This window comes from Cnephaeus nilssonii (genome assembly GCF_951640355.1).
Source record: "Cnephaeus nilssonii genome assembly, chromosome: 5".
Taxonomy (NCBI): Eukaryota; Metazoa; Chordata; class Mammalia; order Chiroptera; family Vespertilionidae; genus Cnephaeus; species Cnephaeus nilssonii.
Window position 1 is genome coordinate 17,669,262 of NC_137076.1, and position 19,235 is coordinate 17,688,496.

Genomic DNA, 19,235 nt, shown 5'->3' on the forward strand with positions numbered 1-19,235 from the left:
GTCCCTGATACAGTCCCGATTCAACTGTGGTGAGCTCCTCGGACGTCTTCGAACTACAACTCCCGGCATGCAACGCCAGCGACCCCTGGTCTCTCGGTTTGTGCTCTGCGTACCAGCCTGATGATTGGTCGCACGGGCTGCTTGTCAGACTACCATCTGACTTTGATTGGTCGAGTTCTCTTAAGTGCCTGAGCTGGGGCCCGGGGTCCGCTTACCGTGCTCCCGCCCGCGACATGGTAAGCGGGAGCCCTGAGGCTTGGTGGGGTCCCTCAGGGGCTCAGGGTCCCGCCGTGGGAGTCCAGGGAGACACGGAAGGGACGGAGGTCCTTTTGTCGGGGTTGGGGGCTGTGAGAGACTCCGGGTCGCACCGAGTGCCTTGTGTCCCTCTCGGGGGTCAGCATCTCGCTGCGGGACTGGAAGCCCTGAGTATTCTGGGGGTTGTACCTTCCAGGGGTCTGGGATCCCGCCGAGGGGACTGGGGACCCGAGCACCGTCAGGGCCCCGCGAGGAAGGTCTGGGGTCCCGCTGGGGCCTACTCTGGAGGAGCGTGGGGGCAGCGCTGGTGGGTGCCTGCCGGTACAGGCATGCGCAGAAGCGCCAGGGAGAACCCTGAAAGGAGGGGGCCACGCCGAGGGGATCCAGGTGGCTTCAGGGCGGGCGGGGTCCCAGGTTAGAGACTGCACAGTGGAACCTACAGGTCTCTCGCGGCTCCGGGTCCAAAATTTGAGTTTGTTCTCAAATTTAGTCTGCCTCGCGCCCTCCCTCCCCCGAGCCCCTAGGGGTTGGATTGGGCAGAAGGAGAGGCAGTCTGGAGGGGCCCAGAAGGCGACCCGACCCTGGCGGGGGGCCGGGAGGAGGGGTGTCCCCGAGGAGGGAGGGCCGCCGGAGATGAGCCTGAAGTGAGAGCACTGGTGGAGGGGGTGCTTGGAAGTGGGCTGCGTGCTAGGCTGGTGCGGGATGCTGTGGGCGATGGGGGGAAGGGCTCTCAGAACGGGGATGGAGGAAAGATCCAGGGAAAGGCTCCGAGCAGGGGAGGGAATGGGTGGGTGGGAGGCTCTGGAACAGTGGTTCCCAGTCTCTTTTTGGCCGTGCCCCACCTAAGCATCTCTAAAATCCCGATGCCTCCCTGTGACATACAATTTTTATTATTCAAAAGTGAACTCCTGTTCCCGTGGAGGAAGCCTAAAAGGCCATTAACTTGGTCTAAGCAAGCTTCCAAAGAACATGGCATCCATGAAAGAGAAAAATAAAAAAAAACACGAAAGGACAGTTGAAGTACTGAGGAAGAAGTCACTAAGAAATTGTTTAAAAAATAATAATAATATGAAGTGATATGAAAGAATAGCAAATAGTTTCAAAACATATAATAGAGAACTAAAATGTATAAATATGTCATAATATATATTTATATACTGTATATGAGGCCCCTAGAACCGGAGAAATGCAAACAAATTCACTGTTAATAACTCATTCTCGAATTGCCCCCCTTAAAAATCAAATAGCCCTCCTGTGTGTGTGTGTGGGGGGGGGGGGGTGCCCCATGCTGGGAACCACTGCTCTAGAAAATCTTCGGAGATCTGCAGAGCGTGGACCCCTGAACCGGATGCTGCTGGGGGCGGGGCACGAGAAACATCCCTGAACAGACCTCTCGGCCTTCGGCCTTCGGTGGAGAGCCCTTAGATGGAGGACGCAGTCCTTCCTTCTCTCCTTCTTTCCCTCCCACTGGTTCTTCCTTCCTGTCGTAGGTGCTGGGACCACAGTTTGAACCACGGGTCCCCTCACTGGGAGGTGTGTGTGTAGAGGGGTGATGGAGTCAGTGATGGAGGGCCTGGGTCTGGAGGGCCTCTGAGACCCCGGTGGTTGGACACAGGGTGGACTGGGGAGAGAGCCAGGCAGTGGGGTGTGGTGGTCTTGATCTGGGCCTGACAGGCCTTGCAAGCTGTGGCGCGGAGTTGCATGTGACTATGAGACTGGGGAGGGTCCTGGATCCACTGGAGGAGCTCAGTGCTGTGTCCCCGGAGTGAGGGGCGGGTGCTGGGCTCCCAAAACAGCCTGGGGAAGCACAGGTCTGCGAGCTTGGCAGCGAGGTCCGGGCTGGAGGTCCTGCTTTGTTGGGGTCATGCTGGGCCAGGTCAGTGGTTAAAACCCTGGCAGAGGATGGGGACATAGGAGAGAGGCCGGCAGAGGGAGGAGAAAAGCAGGCAAAGGCGCCTAGGGGTTTGGAGAGCATTGGTGGGAGGCACGGGGGGTCCCCAGAGGAGAGGAGAAGGGGTGCTGGGAGGAAGGATGGGTGGGAAAGCCTGGCCCTCTGGGCTTGGGGGTGCCCTCAGACCTTGACAATGCCATGGTCATTAGTGCCTACTGGCCAATTTGTATTTGGGGGGAGGAGCGGGAACAATGAGACTAGGAGATCAGTGAGATTAAGAGATCAGAAAGATGGCACTCCACGCTCATTGCTGAAAAAGTACTTATGGGCTCAGTTTACAAGTCACAGGCTTAGAGGAAATACTCTGTGAGCTGGTTATTGTAATGATGGATTTCTCAGCAGTCATTCCGCATTACAGTGCTAGGCCCCATTTGTTATCCCACTAGAGCTTTTGCTTTTGAAGCTAGCTTATTTTTGCCCTGGCCAGTGTGGCTCACTTGGTTCCTTGCATCAAGAGGTCACCAGTTTGATTCCTGCTCAGGCACATGCCCCGGTTGTGGGCTTCATCCCAGGTAGGGGATGTGTAGGAGGCAGCTGACTGATGTTTCTCTCTCTCTCTTGCCCTCTCCCTCCCTCTCTCTAAAATCAATAGAAACATATTTTTTTTTAAATATTAAAAAATAAAGTAAGCTTATTTTTTGTCTGATAAGATCATATTAATTATTAATCTTTATTTCATTTTAGTTGTTCATTATAATGCCATAGTATCAGTAGGCAACTCTCCTGAGCACATTTTACACAATTACAAAATTACTGTATTCAGGCAGCTTCAGCTTCAGACTGATTACCAAAAACATTTCTCCTTCAATGTTTACGAATAAGTGTGTGAACATGTGTTATGAATTATTATTATTTTTTTAATATATTTTATTGATTTTTTACAGAGAGGAAGGGAGAGGGATAGAGAGTTAGAAACATCGATGAGAGAGAAACATCGATCAGCTGCCTCCTGCACACCCCCGACTGGGGATGTGCCCGCAACCAAGGTACATGCCCTTGACCGGAATCGAACCTGGGACCCTTGAGTCCGCAGGCTGACGCTCTATCCACTGAGCCAAACCGGTTTCGGCAGGAATGAATTATTGTTTCAACGGTTGTTATGTAGAATTTGGTGAGAAAATTCCTAATAAAAAAAAGGTATCCCACTCCTGTCTAAGTTGTTACCCTGAAGCAGGCAGAGGCCAGCTGAGGAGGCTGCTGAGAAGGGAGGTGGAGAGGAGGAGGGTGGCTGAGCCATCGGGATAGATGAAGACCGAGCCGCCCGGGGAACACTGGAGCTGGGAGTTGGTCCGAGGCAGTGGGTGCCAAGGCAGGGCCCGTGGCTGGAGAGGAGCCACTTCTCACTGGACGTACCAGGGTCCCTGTAGGTCCGGAGGCAGTCAGAACAGGAAACGGAATAGGAGGCCCTTCATTTCCAGAGGAGCACCGGGCTGGGAGAGGAATGCCTGGAACCGATGGCACAGACTGGGAGCCAACGTGTCTGACCTGTCCTTCCCCAGCACCTGTTCTCCATCCCGCTCGCCCCCCAGCCAGGTGTGGGGTTCCTGGTCAGTGGGGTCTCCCAGGGTTGGGTCTGAGCTCACCCCAGTCCACTTCCCCAAGGTACATGGGGAGCCAAGGAGGCCCCTCCCCCACCTGGCCCCGCATCGCTATAAATAGCCGGTTCCGGGGAGTAATCTTGTTCCTCTCTGGCTGGCACTGCCTGTCGTGTCCCGCCCCCAGGCGATCCTCGGAGTGCAGCTGGTGGTGACCCTGCTCATGGCCACTCTCATGCACCGGCTGGCGCCGCACTGCTCCTTCGCACGCTGGCTGCTCTGCAATGGCAGGTGAGCCCCAGCCCCCCTCAGGCCCTGCAGGTAGTTTGTTTTTTTTTAAATAACTTTATTGAGATGAGGTTGATGTACAGTAAACTGCATATTTTGGAAGTGCACAGTTGGATCAGTTCTGACAGATACGCGCGCGCGCGCGCACACACACAGGACCACGTCCACACTCTTCCCCCTTCACCTCCCTTCCACTCTTCTCTCCCTGTAGAGGTTTCCTGAAATGTTTCTGGTCCCTGTTTGGGTCAGGGCCCCCTCCTGAGGCTTGTGGAAACTGCACTCTCCTTATGACAGTGTGCACACCTTCGCCAGCAGATTCAGGGGTGTCTGCACCCCTGCTGCACTGCCCAGCCCGCCTCCCGAGCCTTCCCTTGGCCTTCCATGGGCACTGCTCCTCCTGTCACCAGGGGTCCTAGGGCCCAGCCCTCCCTCTGACTTTAGTACCGAGTTTTGGGGTTCACTGCCTTGACATCCGAGCCCTACCCCCCCCGTGCGCGAGCTTTCCTGACCACCTGCCTGTCTTTGCCCTCAGTCTCTTCCGATACAAGCACCCTTCGGAGGAGGAGCTGCGGGCCCTGGCCGGGAAGCAGAGGCCCAGAGGCAGGCGGGAGCGGTGAGTGAGCCTCCAACTTCAGGGGAGGCTGCAGGGCACAGGGCCTGCCCTGCCGGCTCTCGGGCACCACTCTGGGCACAGAGGAGAATGAGGCACCCCAGGATGAATGATTTTTACTGTCATACCTGGGCTGCCTTCAGTCGGCATTGAATGCTTGGCAGTTTGCTGTGGGCCGGCCCTGTGGGTGGGTGGTGCCCGCAACCTGGTGTTTAGAGGTTACCCAAACTGGGGCGAAGGCACCCCGCCAGCTCCTGTGCTCTGAGGGTGGCCCTCAGGCCCTCAGGCTGCGGCGGGGAGCGGTGGGCTGGACTGGGGAGGGAGACATGGGGGACGCTGCTCTGACTCTCCCCTCCCCCCAGGTGGGCCAATGGCTACAGTGAAGAGACTTTGTCTGTCCCCCGCGATGCCCCTTTCCAGCTGGAGACCTGCCCCCTCACGGCCGTGGATGCCCTCGGTAACCGTCCCGTGGGTCCCCAGCACCCCTCACTTTGCCCACACCCTGGCAGGGTGGGTGGGTGGGGGGAGACCCTGGGCGGGCAGGGTTGGGAGAAGGCCTTGGGAGGCAGCCCGGCTGAATAGGGTGTCCCGCAGTCCTGCGCTTCTTCCTGGAATACCAGTGGTTCGTGGACTTCGCCGTGTACTCGGGAGGCGTGTACCTCTTCACAGAGGCCTACTACTATGTCCTGGGCCCGGCAAGGGAGACCAACATCGCTGTGTTTTGGTGTCTGCTCACCGTTGCCTTCTCCATGTATCCTTCCAGCTCTGGGTGGGCAGGCGGGAGGCGTGTGGGACCCTGACTGAGGCTTCCTGTCTCCCCTATATTGGTAGTTGGTTATGGACTGCCGTGACACAAACCTCACCCCAGCTCGGTGGGGGAAAGCAGTCCCTATTATCTCCTGGGCCAGGCTCAGCTGGGGCCTCATCTCTGCTCCCAGGAGTCCGCCTTCTAGCAGGCTGGGCCAGGTTCCCACGCTGCAGCCGCAGAAAGGCAGCAAGGAAGATGGGGTGCTGCAGGCCCCAAGCCTGCACACCCCATCCCTGTCCACCCTTTCAGTCAAAGCAAGTCACCAGGCCCGCCCAGAGGCGGGGGCTGAGAGGGAGATGCCTGCTCTGCATTATTTCTTTATTAAGCTGCGCAGGGAACAGGGTGAACCTGTGACTTTAGGGACCCAAGTAGGAGAGAATGTCCTTGTGCCGTGGGCTTGGGGAGAAGGACAGCCCATCTTGAGGTCCCCACTCTTCTGAAAGCCCTGGGTCTCTCCAAGGCAGATTGGAGATACAGCCCTTCTATCTGCCAGCTCCGCAGAGGGACGTGCCATGATGTAGCCAGGAGGCTAGATGGGTGAGGGAGGCGGGGCCTCCTGAAGAGACTCACTGGGTGGCCATTTCTAACTGGCCACGCACAGTGTGATGAGCCAAGCTGGGGGCCCAGCCCAGGCGCACCTGCCACGCGCAAGACCCCACACTGCTGACACGGGCGTGAGCAGCATTCGCACCTTGTGTCCTGGGCTTATCGGCTCACACTTCTCTTCAGTCAGCCCCCTGTTCCCCAGGACCCCAAACCCAGACCTGGTGTTGGTGCTCTGGATTTGGGGTGTCACCGGCTGGAGGTGGTGGAGTGGGCAGGGGCATCACAGGAGGAAGCCTCCTTAGCTCTGCCGCCAGGAAGATGTTCCTGACAGTGACTCGGCTGTACTTCAGCGCCGAGGAGGGGGGCGAGCGCTCTGTCTGCCTTACCTTCGCCTTCCTCTTCCTGCTGCTGGCCATGCTGGTGCAGGTGGTGCCAGAGGAGACCCTGGAGCTAGGCCTGGAGCCAGGTACGTGCATCAGGGCGTGGGGGAGACACTGGTCACTCCCTCCTGTGAGCTGACGACTGTGGCGTTTAAGTGGCTTGATCCACTGCACATTGTAGGTGTAAGAGGGGGCTCCTGGCCTAACCGGTTTGGCTCAGTGGATAGAGCGTCGGCCTGTGGACCAAAGGGTCCCAAATTCGATTCCGATCAAGGGCATGTACCTTGGTTGCGGGCACATCCCCAGTGGGGGGTGTGCAGGAGGCAGCTGATCGATGTTACATCGATATTTCTAACTCTCTATCCCACTCCCTTCCTCTCTGTAAAAAATTAATAAAATATATTTTAAAAAAGAGGGGGCTCCTGGGGCCAGACAGTGTCTATGGGTTTCTGCCACCCTTGGTGCCCCCTTGGGCTTTGGGATAAGAGGACTGTTATCTCACTGTCTGGCAGACGCCGGTGGCTGTAGCTCTTCACACAGGCATTTCTGTTCCCCGCTAGTCTGTCCTCTACCCAGCAGCCACAGTAATTTAATATTTGCCTACTTTTGTTTAGTTTGTGGGAGGAAGTGGGTAATGCTACAAAATTTATAAAATAAATACAAGAGTGAAAAATTACACTTCCACTCTGGCTCTGATCCCCAGAGGAAACCCACGCGCCACTTTTCCTTATTCACATAAAGCAGTAGCGCAGATATCTCCTACACCTTGTGCTTTTCACTTAAAAATAATAAATACTGGAGGTTGTCCCTTGATGCTACATATGGTACTGTTTCTTGTGACAGCTACATGGTATTTCATTTTATGGATGTCCTATTATTATTTAACTAGGCCTCTATTTATGGACATGTAAGTCTTCTGCTATTAAACGTTGTGGCACAAAACCATGTTGTTATATAGCAATGTGGTATGGGAATAGCTTTGTGCCTGTAGCCCTGTGCACCAGAGTGCATTTGTAATTTGGATAATGTTGCAAATTGTCCTTCAGGAAAAGATGTATGAACATGCCTATTTCCCCACATCCTCGCCAATGGGTTTCCTCCGACTTTTTCATCTTGGGTGATCTAATGGGCGAAAATGTAAGTGAGGCTGAGCATCTTTTGTTTTTTGTTAATCCTCACTCAAGGATATTTTCCTGTTGATTTTTAGAGAGAGTGGAAGGGAGGGGAAGAGACAGAGAGAAACATCAATGTATGAGAGACACATCGATTGGATGCCTCCCATTCATGCCCTCTACTGGAATTGAACCTGGGACCCTTCCGTCCAAGGGCCGATGCTCTGTCCACTGAGCAAAACCGACCAGGGCGAGCATCTTTTTATATGCTGAAGAAGCTGTTTCTATTTCCCTTCCAGAAAAGTTCTGCTCTTTTGCCCAATTTTCTACTGAGTTGTTGACCCTTTTATTGATTTGTATGAGTTCTCTATTTTTTTCTTAGTTTCTCATTTTTGTTTTGACTTTTTCTATTATTTGATTGATCTTTTAAAAACATAATTTGGATCATGCAACTTCTCAGCCTGACACCAGACTCTAATGGTCTTTGAATAAAGACAAATTTCCTCACTGTGGCTTACAGGGCCCTGTTGATTCCTTGAGCTTTATTATCACCAACTAGAGGCCTGGTGCACGAAAATTCGTGCATTTGAGGGGGTCCCTCAGCCCGGCCTGCCCCCTCTCATAGTCCAGGATCTCTTGGGGGATGTCCACCTGCCGGCTTAGGCCTGCTCCCTGGGGGATTGGGCCTAAGCTGGCAGTCAGACATCCCTCTGGCAGCCTGGGAACCCTTGGGGGATGTCCGACTAACGGCTTAGGCCGGCTCCCTTTGAGGAGCCAGCCTAAGCTATTAGTCGGACATCCTTAGTGCTGCCGTGGAGGTGGGAGAGGCTCCCGCCACCGCTGCTGCGCTGGCCAGCCATGAGCCAGCTTCTGGCTGAGTGGCGCTCCCCCTGTGGAAGCACATTGACCACCAGGGGGCAGCTCCTGCATTGAACATCTGCCCCCTGGTGGTCAGTGCGCATCATAGCCACCTGTCATTCCACCATTAGGGTCAATTTGCATATTACCCTTTTATTATATAGGATTCTCCCCACTTTTCTATTTTTTAAGTTATGCAATGTTTGGTATACATAAAATAACACATACATGTAAATTACAAAGGATAATAATCATGTAAACACCCATGAACCCACCTCTCAAGTAAGAACTGGATCCCAACACTTCTGTGTGTCTCTGGTGCTCCTTCCTGATCCCACTGCCTTCCCCCTATTCTCAGCCCCAACCGGTCTCTCACACTGTGTTTAAGTTTTTTTTTTTTGTTAATCCTCACCTGAAGATATTTTTTCCGTTGATTTTTAGAGAGAGAGGCAGGAGGGAAGGAGTGGGAGAGAGAAAGAGAGAGAGAGAATCCAAGTGAGAAACACACAGATTGGTTGCTGCTGCATGGGCCCCTACCAGGACTGGGGATCGAACCTGTAACCCAGGTACATGTCCTTGATTGGGAATCAAATCTGGGACACTTCGGTGCGTGGGCAGATGCTGTAACCACAGAGCCACACTGCCCAGGGCAGGTTTTGTGTTTGTTTGTTTTTAAATTGATTTTTAGAGAGAGAAAGACAAAGAGAAGCATCAGTTTGTTGTTCCACTTATGTACGCATTCATTGGTTGACTCTTGTATGTGTCCTGACTGGGGATCAAACCCGCATCCTTGGCGTATAGGTGTGACGCTCTAATTGAGCTTCCTGGCCAAGGCCTCAAACTTTGGGGTTATCATTTCTTTTTCTCCCCGGCTGGTGTAGCTCACTTGGTTAAGCTTCGTCTCCTGCAACAATTCCCAATTAGGACACATTCCTGGGTTGTGGGCTTGATCCCCAGTAGGGGACGTGTAGGAGGCAGCCAATCGATGTTTCGATCTCACATCTCTTTCTCCCTCTCCCTTCCTCTCTCTCTAAAATCAATAAGAACATCGAACAACAACAACAAAAGTTTCATCACATATCTCTCTGTCCCTAAAGAATTTATTGTAGTTTTACAACATGTCGTCTTCCAGCTGTGCTTTTCTGTCTCTAATATTGTTTCCAAATTAGGTGCTTTTGGTCTGGGCTCCTTTAGTTCATCTCGTTACCTTGTATGATGTGGTGAGACTCCACTCGTCTCTATTATCCCATTCTCCTGTGACGGACATTCTGGTGGTTCCCAGAGTTTCACAGTTGCTACAGGGAACATTCTTACACATGTTTCTTCATACACATGGGCAGGCATTTCTTTGGGGCACAGACTTGGGAACCATGGGGACATGTTCACCTTTCTGAGAAGGTGCCGCAGCATTTTCAGAGCAGTTCTCCCAGCACATCCACCAGCCATGCCGCCTGGGGCCCAGAGCACGGGCGCAGGGCGCAGGCTGCCGGTGAGTCCCAGCCGCGTGGCGGTGGCTGTGGGTGAGGTTACAAAGGCCTTGGCCTTCCTGCTTTTAGGTTTGCGTGGTGACTGCACCAACTTCCCAGGGGACAGGGTGGTTTAAATGAATCAAGGTCTCTGGTGTGAGTCTGGTGGTGTAGAGCAATGCCTTCTGGGTCTTCACATGCATTTTTCTGGTACCTGAGGGGGGGGGGGTGCTCTTTTCCTCTTTATTCATGATTCACGTTTCCTCTTCTGTCAAAAACCTGTTTGTATTGTTGCCCATTTTTCTTTCGGTTTTATGCCTTTTAAAAAAATTGTTATGGTAAAATACAGCCTCTTTTCTCTTTCTGTTTATAGCATTTAAGGTTATAAGTACTTCCTAAGTCCCACTTTTGTCTTCCCCTAAGTTTTGCCTTGTGTTTTCATTATCATGCAATTCTGGGTATTTTAAAGTTTCCATTGTGATTTCTTTTTTAACCTTTTTAAAATACTTCAAACATGGCACTTTAAGAAGATTCTTATTTCTAGCTTAATTGCTTGGTTACAGAAGATGGTCTACTTGAAATAAGTTCTTTAATATTTGTTAAGACTTGCCTAGAAAGTGATCAGTTTTTGTGATTGTTCCACATGTTCTTGAACAACATATATTCACTGCTTCTATATATCCAATAAATTCAAGTCTCCATCTTTCCTAACTTTTTGTTAGTCACTAACGGGTTAATCCCCCTCTGGGACAGAAGTCTCAATGTCTCTAGGTTCTGTCAATGTTTTTTAAATATAGAGGTGGATTGAGAAGGTTAGAATTGCTACATTTTCCTGGTGAAGCAGTCTTTTTTATTTAATCCTTACCCAAGGATATGTTTATTGATTTTAGAGAGATGAAGGGAGAGGGAGAGAGAGAAACATTGATAGGTTGCTTCCTGTACATCTGGCCCGGGGCTGAATCAGCCATTTTGTCATGATGTATTGACCCTTTCTGATTCTAGTAACACTTCCATCTCCGTCTGGTTCGTCTGGTTTTGATACAGTCTTTATAGTGTTCTTTTGTAGTATGTGTTATGTCTTTTTAACATCTCTGCTCTCTCAACCTTCCAGTGACCTCATGTTGAGGTATGTCTCTAAAAAACATAGCTGGATATTTTCTTTTCTTCTTTTTTAAAAAAAAAATATATTTTATTGATTTTTTACAGAGAGGAAGAGAGAGGGATAGAGAGTTAGAAACATCGATCAGCTGCCTCTTGCACACCCCCTTGCACACCCCCTACTGGGGATGTGCCCGCAACCAAGGTACATGCCCTTGACCAGAATCGAACCTGGGACCCTTGAGTCCGCAGGCCGACACTCTATCCACTGAGCCAAACCGGTTTCGGCGATGGATATTTTCAATCAAGTGTGTCAGTCTGTGTTGTTTAACTTTGAAGTTTAGTCTGTCTTTTATTGTGATTGGACATATTTGGCCTTGTTTCTGCCATCTTACTTTTATACTTTATATTGTTCCTTTCCTGTGGTTACTTTTGATAGTGGTTGCCAGCCTAACTGTCCTTCCTTTATAGGTGATCTGTTTTAACCCCTAGGCTGCTTTGCAATCTCTGTTTTTGGTATTCTGCAATTTCGCCAGGATGTCTAGGTGTGGATTTCTTTGTATGTATCTGGTTTGATGTCTTGTGTGTGTGGCATCCATTCTGCAAACTTCTCAACCATTCTTTTGCAGTATCTCCTGTTCTCCTTCATTCTCTCTCTCAGTCTCTCCTTTTGGGGCCCTGACTTGACTTATGCTGGACTTCCTATTCTGTCCTCTTTGTCTCCATCTCCCTTCATAGTCCCCACCTTCTTGTCTTTCTGAGTGGGAATCTGAGTGATTTCTTCAGATCCAATTCACGAATTCCTCCTTGGCTGTTTCTAATTTAATGTTTAATGTCCTGTCATTTCAGTAATGATATTTCTCCTTTGGAAAAGGTTGATTTCTCTGTAAATTTACCTGATCCTCTGAGGTAATCTTGTGTCACCTGTTCTGTCATTCCAGCTTTTATTTCCCTCAGTCATTTCATACAAAGCTGATAATACCAATTTCTGAAGTCTAAACTGTCCTTTATTTTTCTGCCGAATCTCCTTTATGGTGATTTGTTTCCTTGCGTGTTTGGTGATTTGGGTTGTGAAGTGATATTTCCTTGCTTTCACTCTGTGGAAACTCTGGGGGTCTGCACTACGGAGGGTCCTTTCCAGGACTCGGGTTTTCTCCTGTGGGAGCCCTTCACGTCCCTCAGTTCCTGGTGTAACCCTGTAAGCTCCCATTCGGTGCTCCCTTGTTTTTCCCACGTCCCCCAGCCCAATCAAGGGTCTGCCTGATACAACCTCCTGTTCTTTTATTTTTTAGAGAGAGAAACATTGATGTGAGAAAGAAACATCAACTGGTTGCCTCCTATACGTACCCCAATTGGGGATCAAACCCACAACCTAGATATGTGCCCTGACTGGGAATTGAACCCACAACCTTCTGGTGTACCGGACGATGCTCCAACCAACTGAGCCATCTGGCCAGGGCCATTCTCCTGTTCTTTGAAAAGAGCTGCTCGTCACTACAGCATTAAGTGATCCTCCTGCCAGGCATGGGGCCTGGATGCCACTGGTGCGTTCCTACCTGAGGAGCAAAGGACATCTAGGAGGGGGCAGAGTAGGCTCTGAGTTCGCAGGGTGTTCTCTACTCTGCCTTTCTCTTTGTCTTCCCCAGGCCTGGCCAGCATGATCCAGACCTTGGAGCCACTTCTGAAGACGCAGGGCTGGGACTGGATGTGAGTCCTGGGAAGGGAGAGGGGGCAGGGGCGGCTGTCAGGCTGTGGGGTTCCCTGATCTGTCTCTTCTTCCCAGGGTTCCTCTAGTCAAGCTGGTCATCCGTGTGGGGCTTTCGATCGTAGGCTCCATGCTGGGTGCCTTCCTCACCTTCCCGGGCCTGCGGCTGGCCCAGACCCACCGAGATGCACTGACCATGTCAGAAGACCGGCCCATGCTGCAGTGAAGTGGGGAATGGGTGGGTGAGAGGTTAGGGAGCCTAGGGGAGCGGATGGGGATGGTAGGTGCCTAGGCCTCACCCTGCTGCATCCTTGCCTCCAGGTTTCTCCTGCACACCAGCTTCCTGTCCCCGCTGTTCATCCTGTGGCTCTGGACCAAGCCTATTGCACGGAACTTCCTGCACCAGGAGCCCTTTGGGGGCACATCCTTCTTCCTGTGTGCATGGGGTGGGGTCAGGAGGGGGGTAGCTGGGGGACCCCTCTGTGTACTCCAGTCTGAGGCCCAGGGAGGAGCCATGGGAGAGCTGTGAGTCCTGGGGGAAGATCCTGGGGCAGAAGGGGGCCTCACTAGCCTCCTTACCCTCTTCTGTGCAGACTCTCGGACTCAGCCTTTGACTCACTGCGCCTCTGGGTGCTGGTGGCACTGTGCCTACTGCGGCTGGCAGTGACCCGGCCCCACCTGCAAGCCTACCTATGCCTGGCCAAGGCCCGCGTGGAGCAGCTGAGGCGGGAGGCTGGCCGCATTGAGGCCTGCGAGATCCAGCGGCGGGTACGGGTGCTTGTCTGGGAGGGAACCTGGGATGCAGCGCAGGCCTTCCATGCCTTGCAAGCATGGGGTGAGCTGGAGCTCAGAAGGTCACCTGTCACTGCTACCTGCTCACCAGGTGGTACGGGTCTACTGTTACCTGACGGTAGTGAGCCTGCAGTACCTGACGCCACTCATCCTCACCCTCAATTGCACGCTTCTGCTCAAGACGCTGGGTGAGAGGAAACTGCCTTGTGGGGTGAGGGTGGCCTGGGGGGCCCTGAGGCATCCTGGTCTCAGCCCCGCTTCCTCCGCTCCTCATCCTCCTGTCCCTATATCCCCCCTATTTCACCCCTCCTTCCTACACCCGTCCCTCTCTACTCTCTTCTCACAGGTGGCTACTCTTGGGGCCTGGGCCAGGCCCTCCCACTGTCCCCAGTACTGGCAGCAGCCCGAGATGGTCCAGCGGGCCCCAAAGAGGATGAGGCCCAGCAGGCGGCGGCCCGGATCGCTGGGGCCCTGGGCGGTCTGCTCACACCCCTCTTCCTCCGTGGCGCCCTGGCCTTCCTCATCTGGTGGACTGCGGCCTGCCAGCTGCTTTCCAGCCTCTTCGGCCTCTACTTCCATCAGCACCTGGCAGGCTCCTAGCCACTGAGGCGACTCCTGGAACCCCGTGGCCGCCCTCTGTGTGCGCCTCAGGATCCCCAGGTGCAAGAGGGCCTGGGAGGCCTGTGCTCAGCCCTTCACTGCAGTGCCTGCCTGGGCCCCTTTGGACCCTGAGCTTCTGCCTCGGAACTATCTCCTGAGGCTGCTGGCGGAGTCCCATGGCCATTGTTCCTGGACTGCATGTGCACACCAGGTTTGACAGCAGAGCAATAACAGGGTCGGCTTTTTAAAAAGGGGAAAAGAAGGGATCTGGAGGGAGAGAGAGGTGGGTGGGGTGGGTGGGGTGGGGGGGCCCCTGGCTCTGGGCTGGGCCACAGTGGCTACTGCCCTCTGTCACAGGAACAGGGGGACTGCTTTCCGATAAGGGTCACACACAGGCCATGGGTATGTGCTGAGGCCACAGGCCCAGGGCAAAGAGGATGAGGGGCTCTCTCTGACTCTGGGATTTTTCTGTCACTGTGGCGACAGTGGGAACCCACTATGTATGCATGTATGTAGAACAACATACACGTGGCTGAAAAGCCAAGATTCAACTGAGTAAATTTTAATGGTCTTAATAGGCTTTATTGAATGACTCATGAACCAGTCAGCATCTTATGCTTCTATTATGTGGATAAACATGAATAGTATATTAAAAACAAGGGTTAGCCCGGCCAATGTTGCTCAGTGGTTGGGCATTGACTTATGAACCAGGAGGTCACAGTTCAATTCCCCAACAGGGCACATGCCCAGGTTGCAGACTTGATCCCCATTGTGGGGACTTGCAGGAGGCAACCTATCAATGAGTCTCTCTCATCATTGATGTTTCTATCTCTCTCTCCCTCTCCCTTCCTCTCTGAAATCAATAAAAATATATTTTAAAAAATTTTAGAAATAAAACCTGGCTTGAGGCAAACTAAATGCATCATCCAATTTTGATCCTTCTCAAATCTCCAGTTAAAGTACAAGGCTGCAGTATGTTCCAGAAGGTGTAATTAAGGGAGAAGCCATGATTGGATGCCAAACTCATGGATGCCAAACCCTAAGCCCAGGAAACAGCTTGATTTACCCATAGAAACTTCCAGAGGCACTGACCCCAGCAGGTCTCAATAGGCCAGGCTGAGGGTGGGGTGAGACGGAGGCTGCTGGCCCGGGAGTTGTTTGGAAAGTTCTCAGGTGCTCATTTCCTTCCATGACACCACTGCTGGGAGGGAAGCCAGGCGTGGTAGGGAATGTGGTGGCAAATGGGATTAGGTGACTATACATAATGAATGCTAAATGGAGCGAGCCACTACCCCTATCCTGCCTGCAGATCCTAGAACTTACCAGGCATGAGACTGAAGACCTCTGGGGAATCCAGCTGGTCCAAGAAGAAAGCCCTAATAACACTAGCACCACAGAGTTCCCATCAGCCTCCAGCTCAGGTGTGAGTCCATGTGTTCCCCACACTCCTTTGGTCTTCCAGCCTGCTTGTCTCAGCCCTTATTCTTCATTGTGACTCGACAACCAGGATTGTCCAGGGATCTGAGGAATGTCCAGTGTGGAAAACAGACCCAAACAGAAAAAAGACAACTTCAGGAAATGGATTCTACAGGGAGAAGGGAACTTACAAAACAAAAGCAGTCCATGCCCTGGCTGGTGTGGTTTAGTTGGTTGAGTTTCGGTCTCATTCACCAAAAGATTACTGGTTCAATTCCCGCTCCTGGCACAGGCCCAGGTTGCGGGCTGGATCCCTAGTAGGGGGCATGCAAGAGGCAGCCAGTCGATTGTTTCTCTATCACATGGATGTTTCTCTATCTCCCTCTTCATTCCTTTCAAAAAAAATTCAATAAAAGAAACAACAGTCCAGGATGTTCTCAGAGAAAAGAGATTCATGAAATGAGAACAATGCTGCTAAAAAGGAACATCTGACGAACCTTTGTTGTTCTCTTTGGAGCTCTTGGAGATTAAAAGCAAATGGAAGATAAAATTGTGGAAATCTTACAGAAGGAACAAAAAAATAAAAGATATACAAAACAAGAACTAACAAAGAGGAAATTAGAAGATTGGTTTTAGAAGAAGGATCTTCAAAATAGTTCAGGCAGAAGAGATCCAAGCAAACAGAGGAAGAACATTCCATGGAACAAGGCAAGGTTCCAGGTGCCGCATGCCCAGCCCTGGGTGTCTTGGGATGCCTCAGGTTAATGGAACATCGTCTCCCAGCGCTGCAGGACCCACACTGTCCCCTGGCACCTCAGGAGTCATCATCTGGCACCTGGTGGCCCCTGAGCCCACTGGGCACACTTCCTGCAGTGGCGCCTAGGATGCCTGGCCCCCTGCTTGCCCACCATGGCTGTGCATGCTCTCTGCTTTGGAGCTCAACACCATGTGGTCCAGGGGCACACAGGAAGGCGGAAACACCATAAACAAAAGCAAGGCAGCGGCTGACACACAGCAGGCACAGTGGGTGCAGCACCTGGGGGACAGCCGAGGCCGGAAGAACCAGCGACAGTTACAGCCTTCGCTGTCGTGCATCAAACCAGATATTTACAGACTGTGCACATTTCACACACCCACCAAGAAGGTAAGAAGGAGAAGAAATCCGGTGAGAGAGAAATAGGGAAGATGGAAGATGGTGGTAAAGATCCTGGGTTTTCAGGAGGAGGAGAAGTATTTTAGTTTTTGTTGACTCATCAGTGGCAATTACCACATATTGGTGCTGCTCCAGGAGGGGATCATTCCGCCCCGGAGTGACACCAGTCAATGGAGGAGACATTTTTGAATGTCACAGCTGGAGGGAGGGAAGAGGCTAATGGCACCTGGTGGGTGGAGGCCAGGGATGTTGCTCAGCACCCCACAGTGCCCAGGATGGTCCCCAACAAAGAAAACCTGGCTCCAGACATCAGTAGCGCTGAGAAACCCTACATCACAAGAAATTGACTGTATAATTTCCAAACCACCTGAAGAAAAGGAGAATTAAAAAGAAAAAAGAAGCCCCCCAAAACAAATCAAGAGAAGTCAGCCAAGGAAAAAACTAGTGCAAAGAAAAGGTGCTGCAAACTGAAACAGCACCTGAGGTGCGCCACGGACATCTGAAACAGCCTCACTGTCAAGTCCTCCAGCCTTCACCTGCCCTCGCCGCCCCCTCCCCACAAGGCACTATCTGGCCACCACTGGCCTCCCCTATGGCTCTCCCCTCCTGCAGGCTCCTGTCTCCCTCTCCCCTCCTCTCCATCCTTCCTTGTGGGCTCTCGATGTTTGTCAGCAAGTCCCATTTTATTTCTATGGTCCTCAGTGTCTTGGGCAGCTCAGCCAGCACGTCCAGTGCTCTTGACCTTCCCCTACTACCCCTCAGGCACATCAGCTTCATTTTTCTGTTACGGTTCTCTTTCTCATACCCAGCCTATTCAGAAATCTGTCTGCAACATCTTCAAAACCACCCTGACCCCAACACCCCACACCCCTGCCACCACTCTGCTCGGCGACAGCTGCTCGTTCCCTTGCACACAGCTCTGCCCAGAAGCCAGAAAGGGGTTTGTGGCAGACTCCATTCCCTAATTGAGGGGCTGCCTCAGTTAGGGAGCCTGAGGGCTTTGAAGGGCACCTAGCTCCTGAGAGAGAAACCCAGATTCTTACCAAGCAGACTGCTAGGACAGCGCTGGGGAAAGCGATATGGGCCATGACTTAGAGAAGGACCACTCTGCCAGTGGCTTTGTCCATTCTGGCTGTTATAACAAAATGCCATAGCCCGAGGGGCTGACAAGCAAAGGAAATTGATTTCTCACTGTTCTGGAGGCTGGAAGTCCAAGATCAGGGCACTGGCCTGGCCAGGAGAGGACCCACTTCTAGGTAGTAGATGCCACTTCTCATACAGTGGAGGATGGAGAGGAGAGCCAGCTCTTTGGTGTGACTCTTAGAAGGGCACCAATTCCATCATGGTGGCCCCACCTTCATGACTTCATCTGACCCTAAGCACCTCCCCAAGTCCCACCTCCTAACACCACTAGGTTTCAGCATAGGGCTTTAGGGAGACAGGGGAGACATCAGTCCATGACAGCCTTGAAGATAAAATAGCCAGGATCTGGGCTCCCCACAATGCCATTACACACACACACACACACACACACACACACACACACCAAGCTGAGTAGGCAGAAGAATCACAACCACGGCAAAGATAAGATCTTAAGGGAACATTAGGGATTATCAGACGTTACCTGAATGTGACAATTTCTTAGGAAGATACAAATCAGGGACTTGAGTCTGGGTCTGGTCTCCCAGGTTGAAGGCAGGTGCCCGGGCTGGGCCCTGGGGTGCTCTTGGTTCCACTCCTCACCAGAGTTCTCTGGAACCTCAGCTACAGGTCCTGCATCCATCCCCTTGCTCAGATAGCCTGGCTCCCTGCCTGAGCTCCCCCCTCCATCTTCCCTCATCTGCTTGAACACCCTACATGGCTTCCCAGTGCCAGTCTTGGGGCTGCTGCCTGACACCCACTCTGCAGGGAATTCCCAGGCCTTGGGGGGCTTTTCCCAATTCCTCAGGTGGGGTCCTTCCCTCCCTCAGCTTCCCCCCAGGATTCCCACCTGACTCTCCTGGGCCCCACAGCGTATTTTTTAGATGTATTTCACACCAAGAGCCAGAACAGCAACACCCATCATGTTGCCCACCCCAAGCAGAACACCAGGATTCACCCAAGTCTGGGAACCTTGACTCACCCCTCACCGGAGGCATTTGAGGCCCATGGCACACTGGGGCTGGGCGGAGTTGCATGAAGAAGCTGCAGCCACTTCTCTCCAGTGTGTCTGTGTCACGCCCATCGCCGCCTTGCTGGGGCATAAAAACACAAAACACACGATTCCTGCTCAGGTCACTTGAGAACAGCTCACCTTTCTACCAGGCCGGTGTCTTGGTCTACAGGGTACAGAATGATTAAGAGGAGGGAAATAACCAACAATCATGAAGAGATGCTTGACCTTGCAAGGATCACAGGAAGATGTGACTAAATCACAAGGAGGTACCACGTGGCACCCCCAAATGGGGAGTCAGAGGCCGCCAGCTGGGTTGTGGCTGAACCTTGCACAATGCCTATGGGTACCAAAGTTCACACAACTGCACTGGAGAGCACTTTGTACCTGGAAGAGGTGACTCCACAGCTGGCTGGTCCCTCAGGGACACGTCCTGGGAGATTCTCACCTGTGGGTGCAGGAGCCAAGGTGGCGGTCACAGCATTATTTCTCACCGCAAGAAGCTGGCCC

At 52.3% G+C, this 19,235-nt stretch overlaps 1 protein-coding gene across 2 annotated transcripts; it reads left to right on the forward strand.

Annotated features, from left to right (window-relative positions):
• The first annotated feature begins 195 nt into the window (after positions 1–195).
• On the forward strand, positions 196–14,922 carry TMEM161A (transmembrane protein 161A). 2 transcript variants are annotated; one of them, XM_079771436.1, is made up of 13 exons: positions 201–236; positions 3,625–3,753; positions 3,929–4,032; positions 4,562–4,642; positions 5,002–5,096; positions 5,234–5,390; positions 6,308–6,459; positions 12,554–12,614; positions 12,691–12,834; positions 12,934–13,047; positions 13,206–13,380; positions 13,496–13,592; positions 13,751–14,922. In XM_079771436.1, the coding sequence occupies exons 3-13, from the start codon at positions 3,965–3,967 to the stop codon at positions 14,002–14,004; spliced, it is 1,398 nt and encodes a 465-aa protein (XP_079627562.1). In that variant the 5' UTR covers positions 201–236; positions 3,625–3,753; positions 3,929–3,964; the 3' UTR covers positions 14,005–14,922. The 2 variants fall into 2 exon arrangements, with proteins under 2 accessions (XP_079627561.1, XP_079627562.1); XM_079771435.1 differs by lacking the exon at positions 3,625–3,753 and having other exon boundaries at positions 196–236.
• The last annotated feature ends 4,313 nt before the right edge of the window (positions 14,923–19,235 follow it).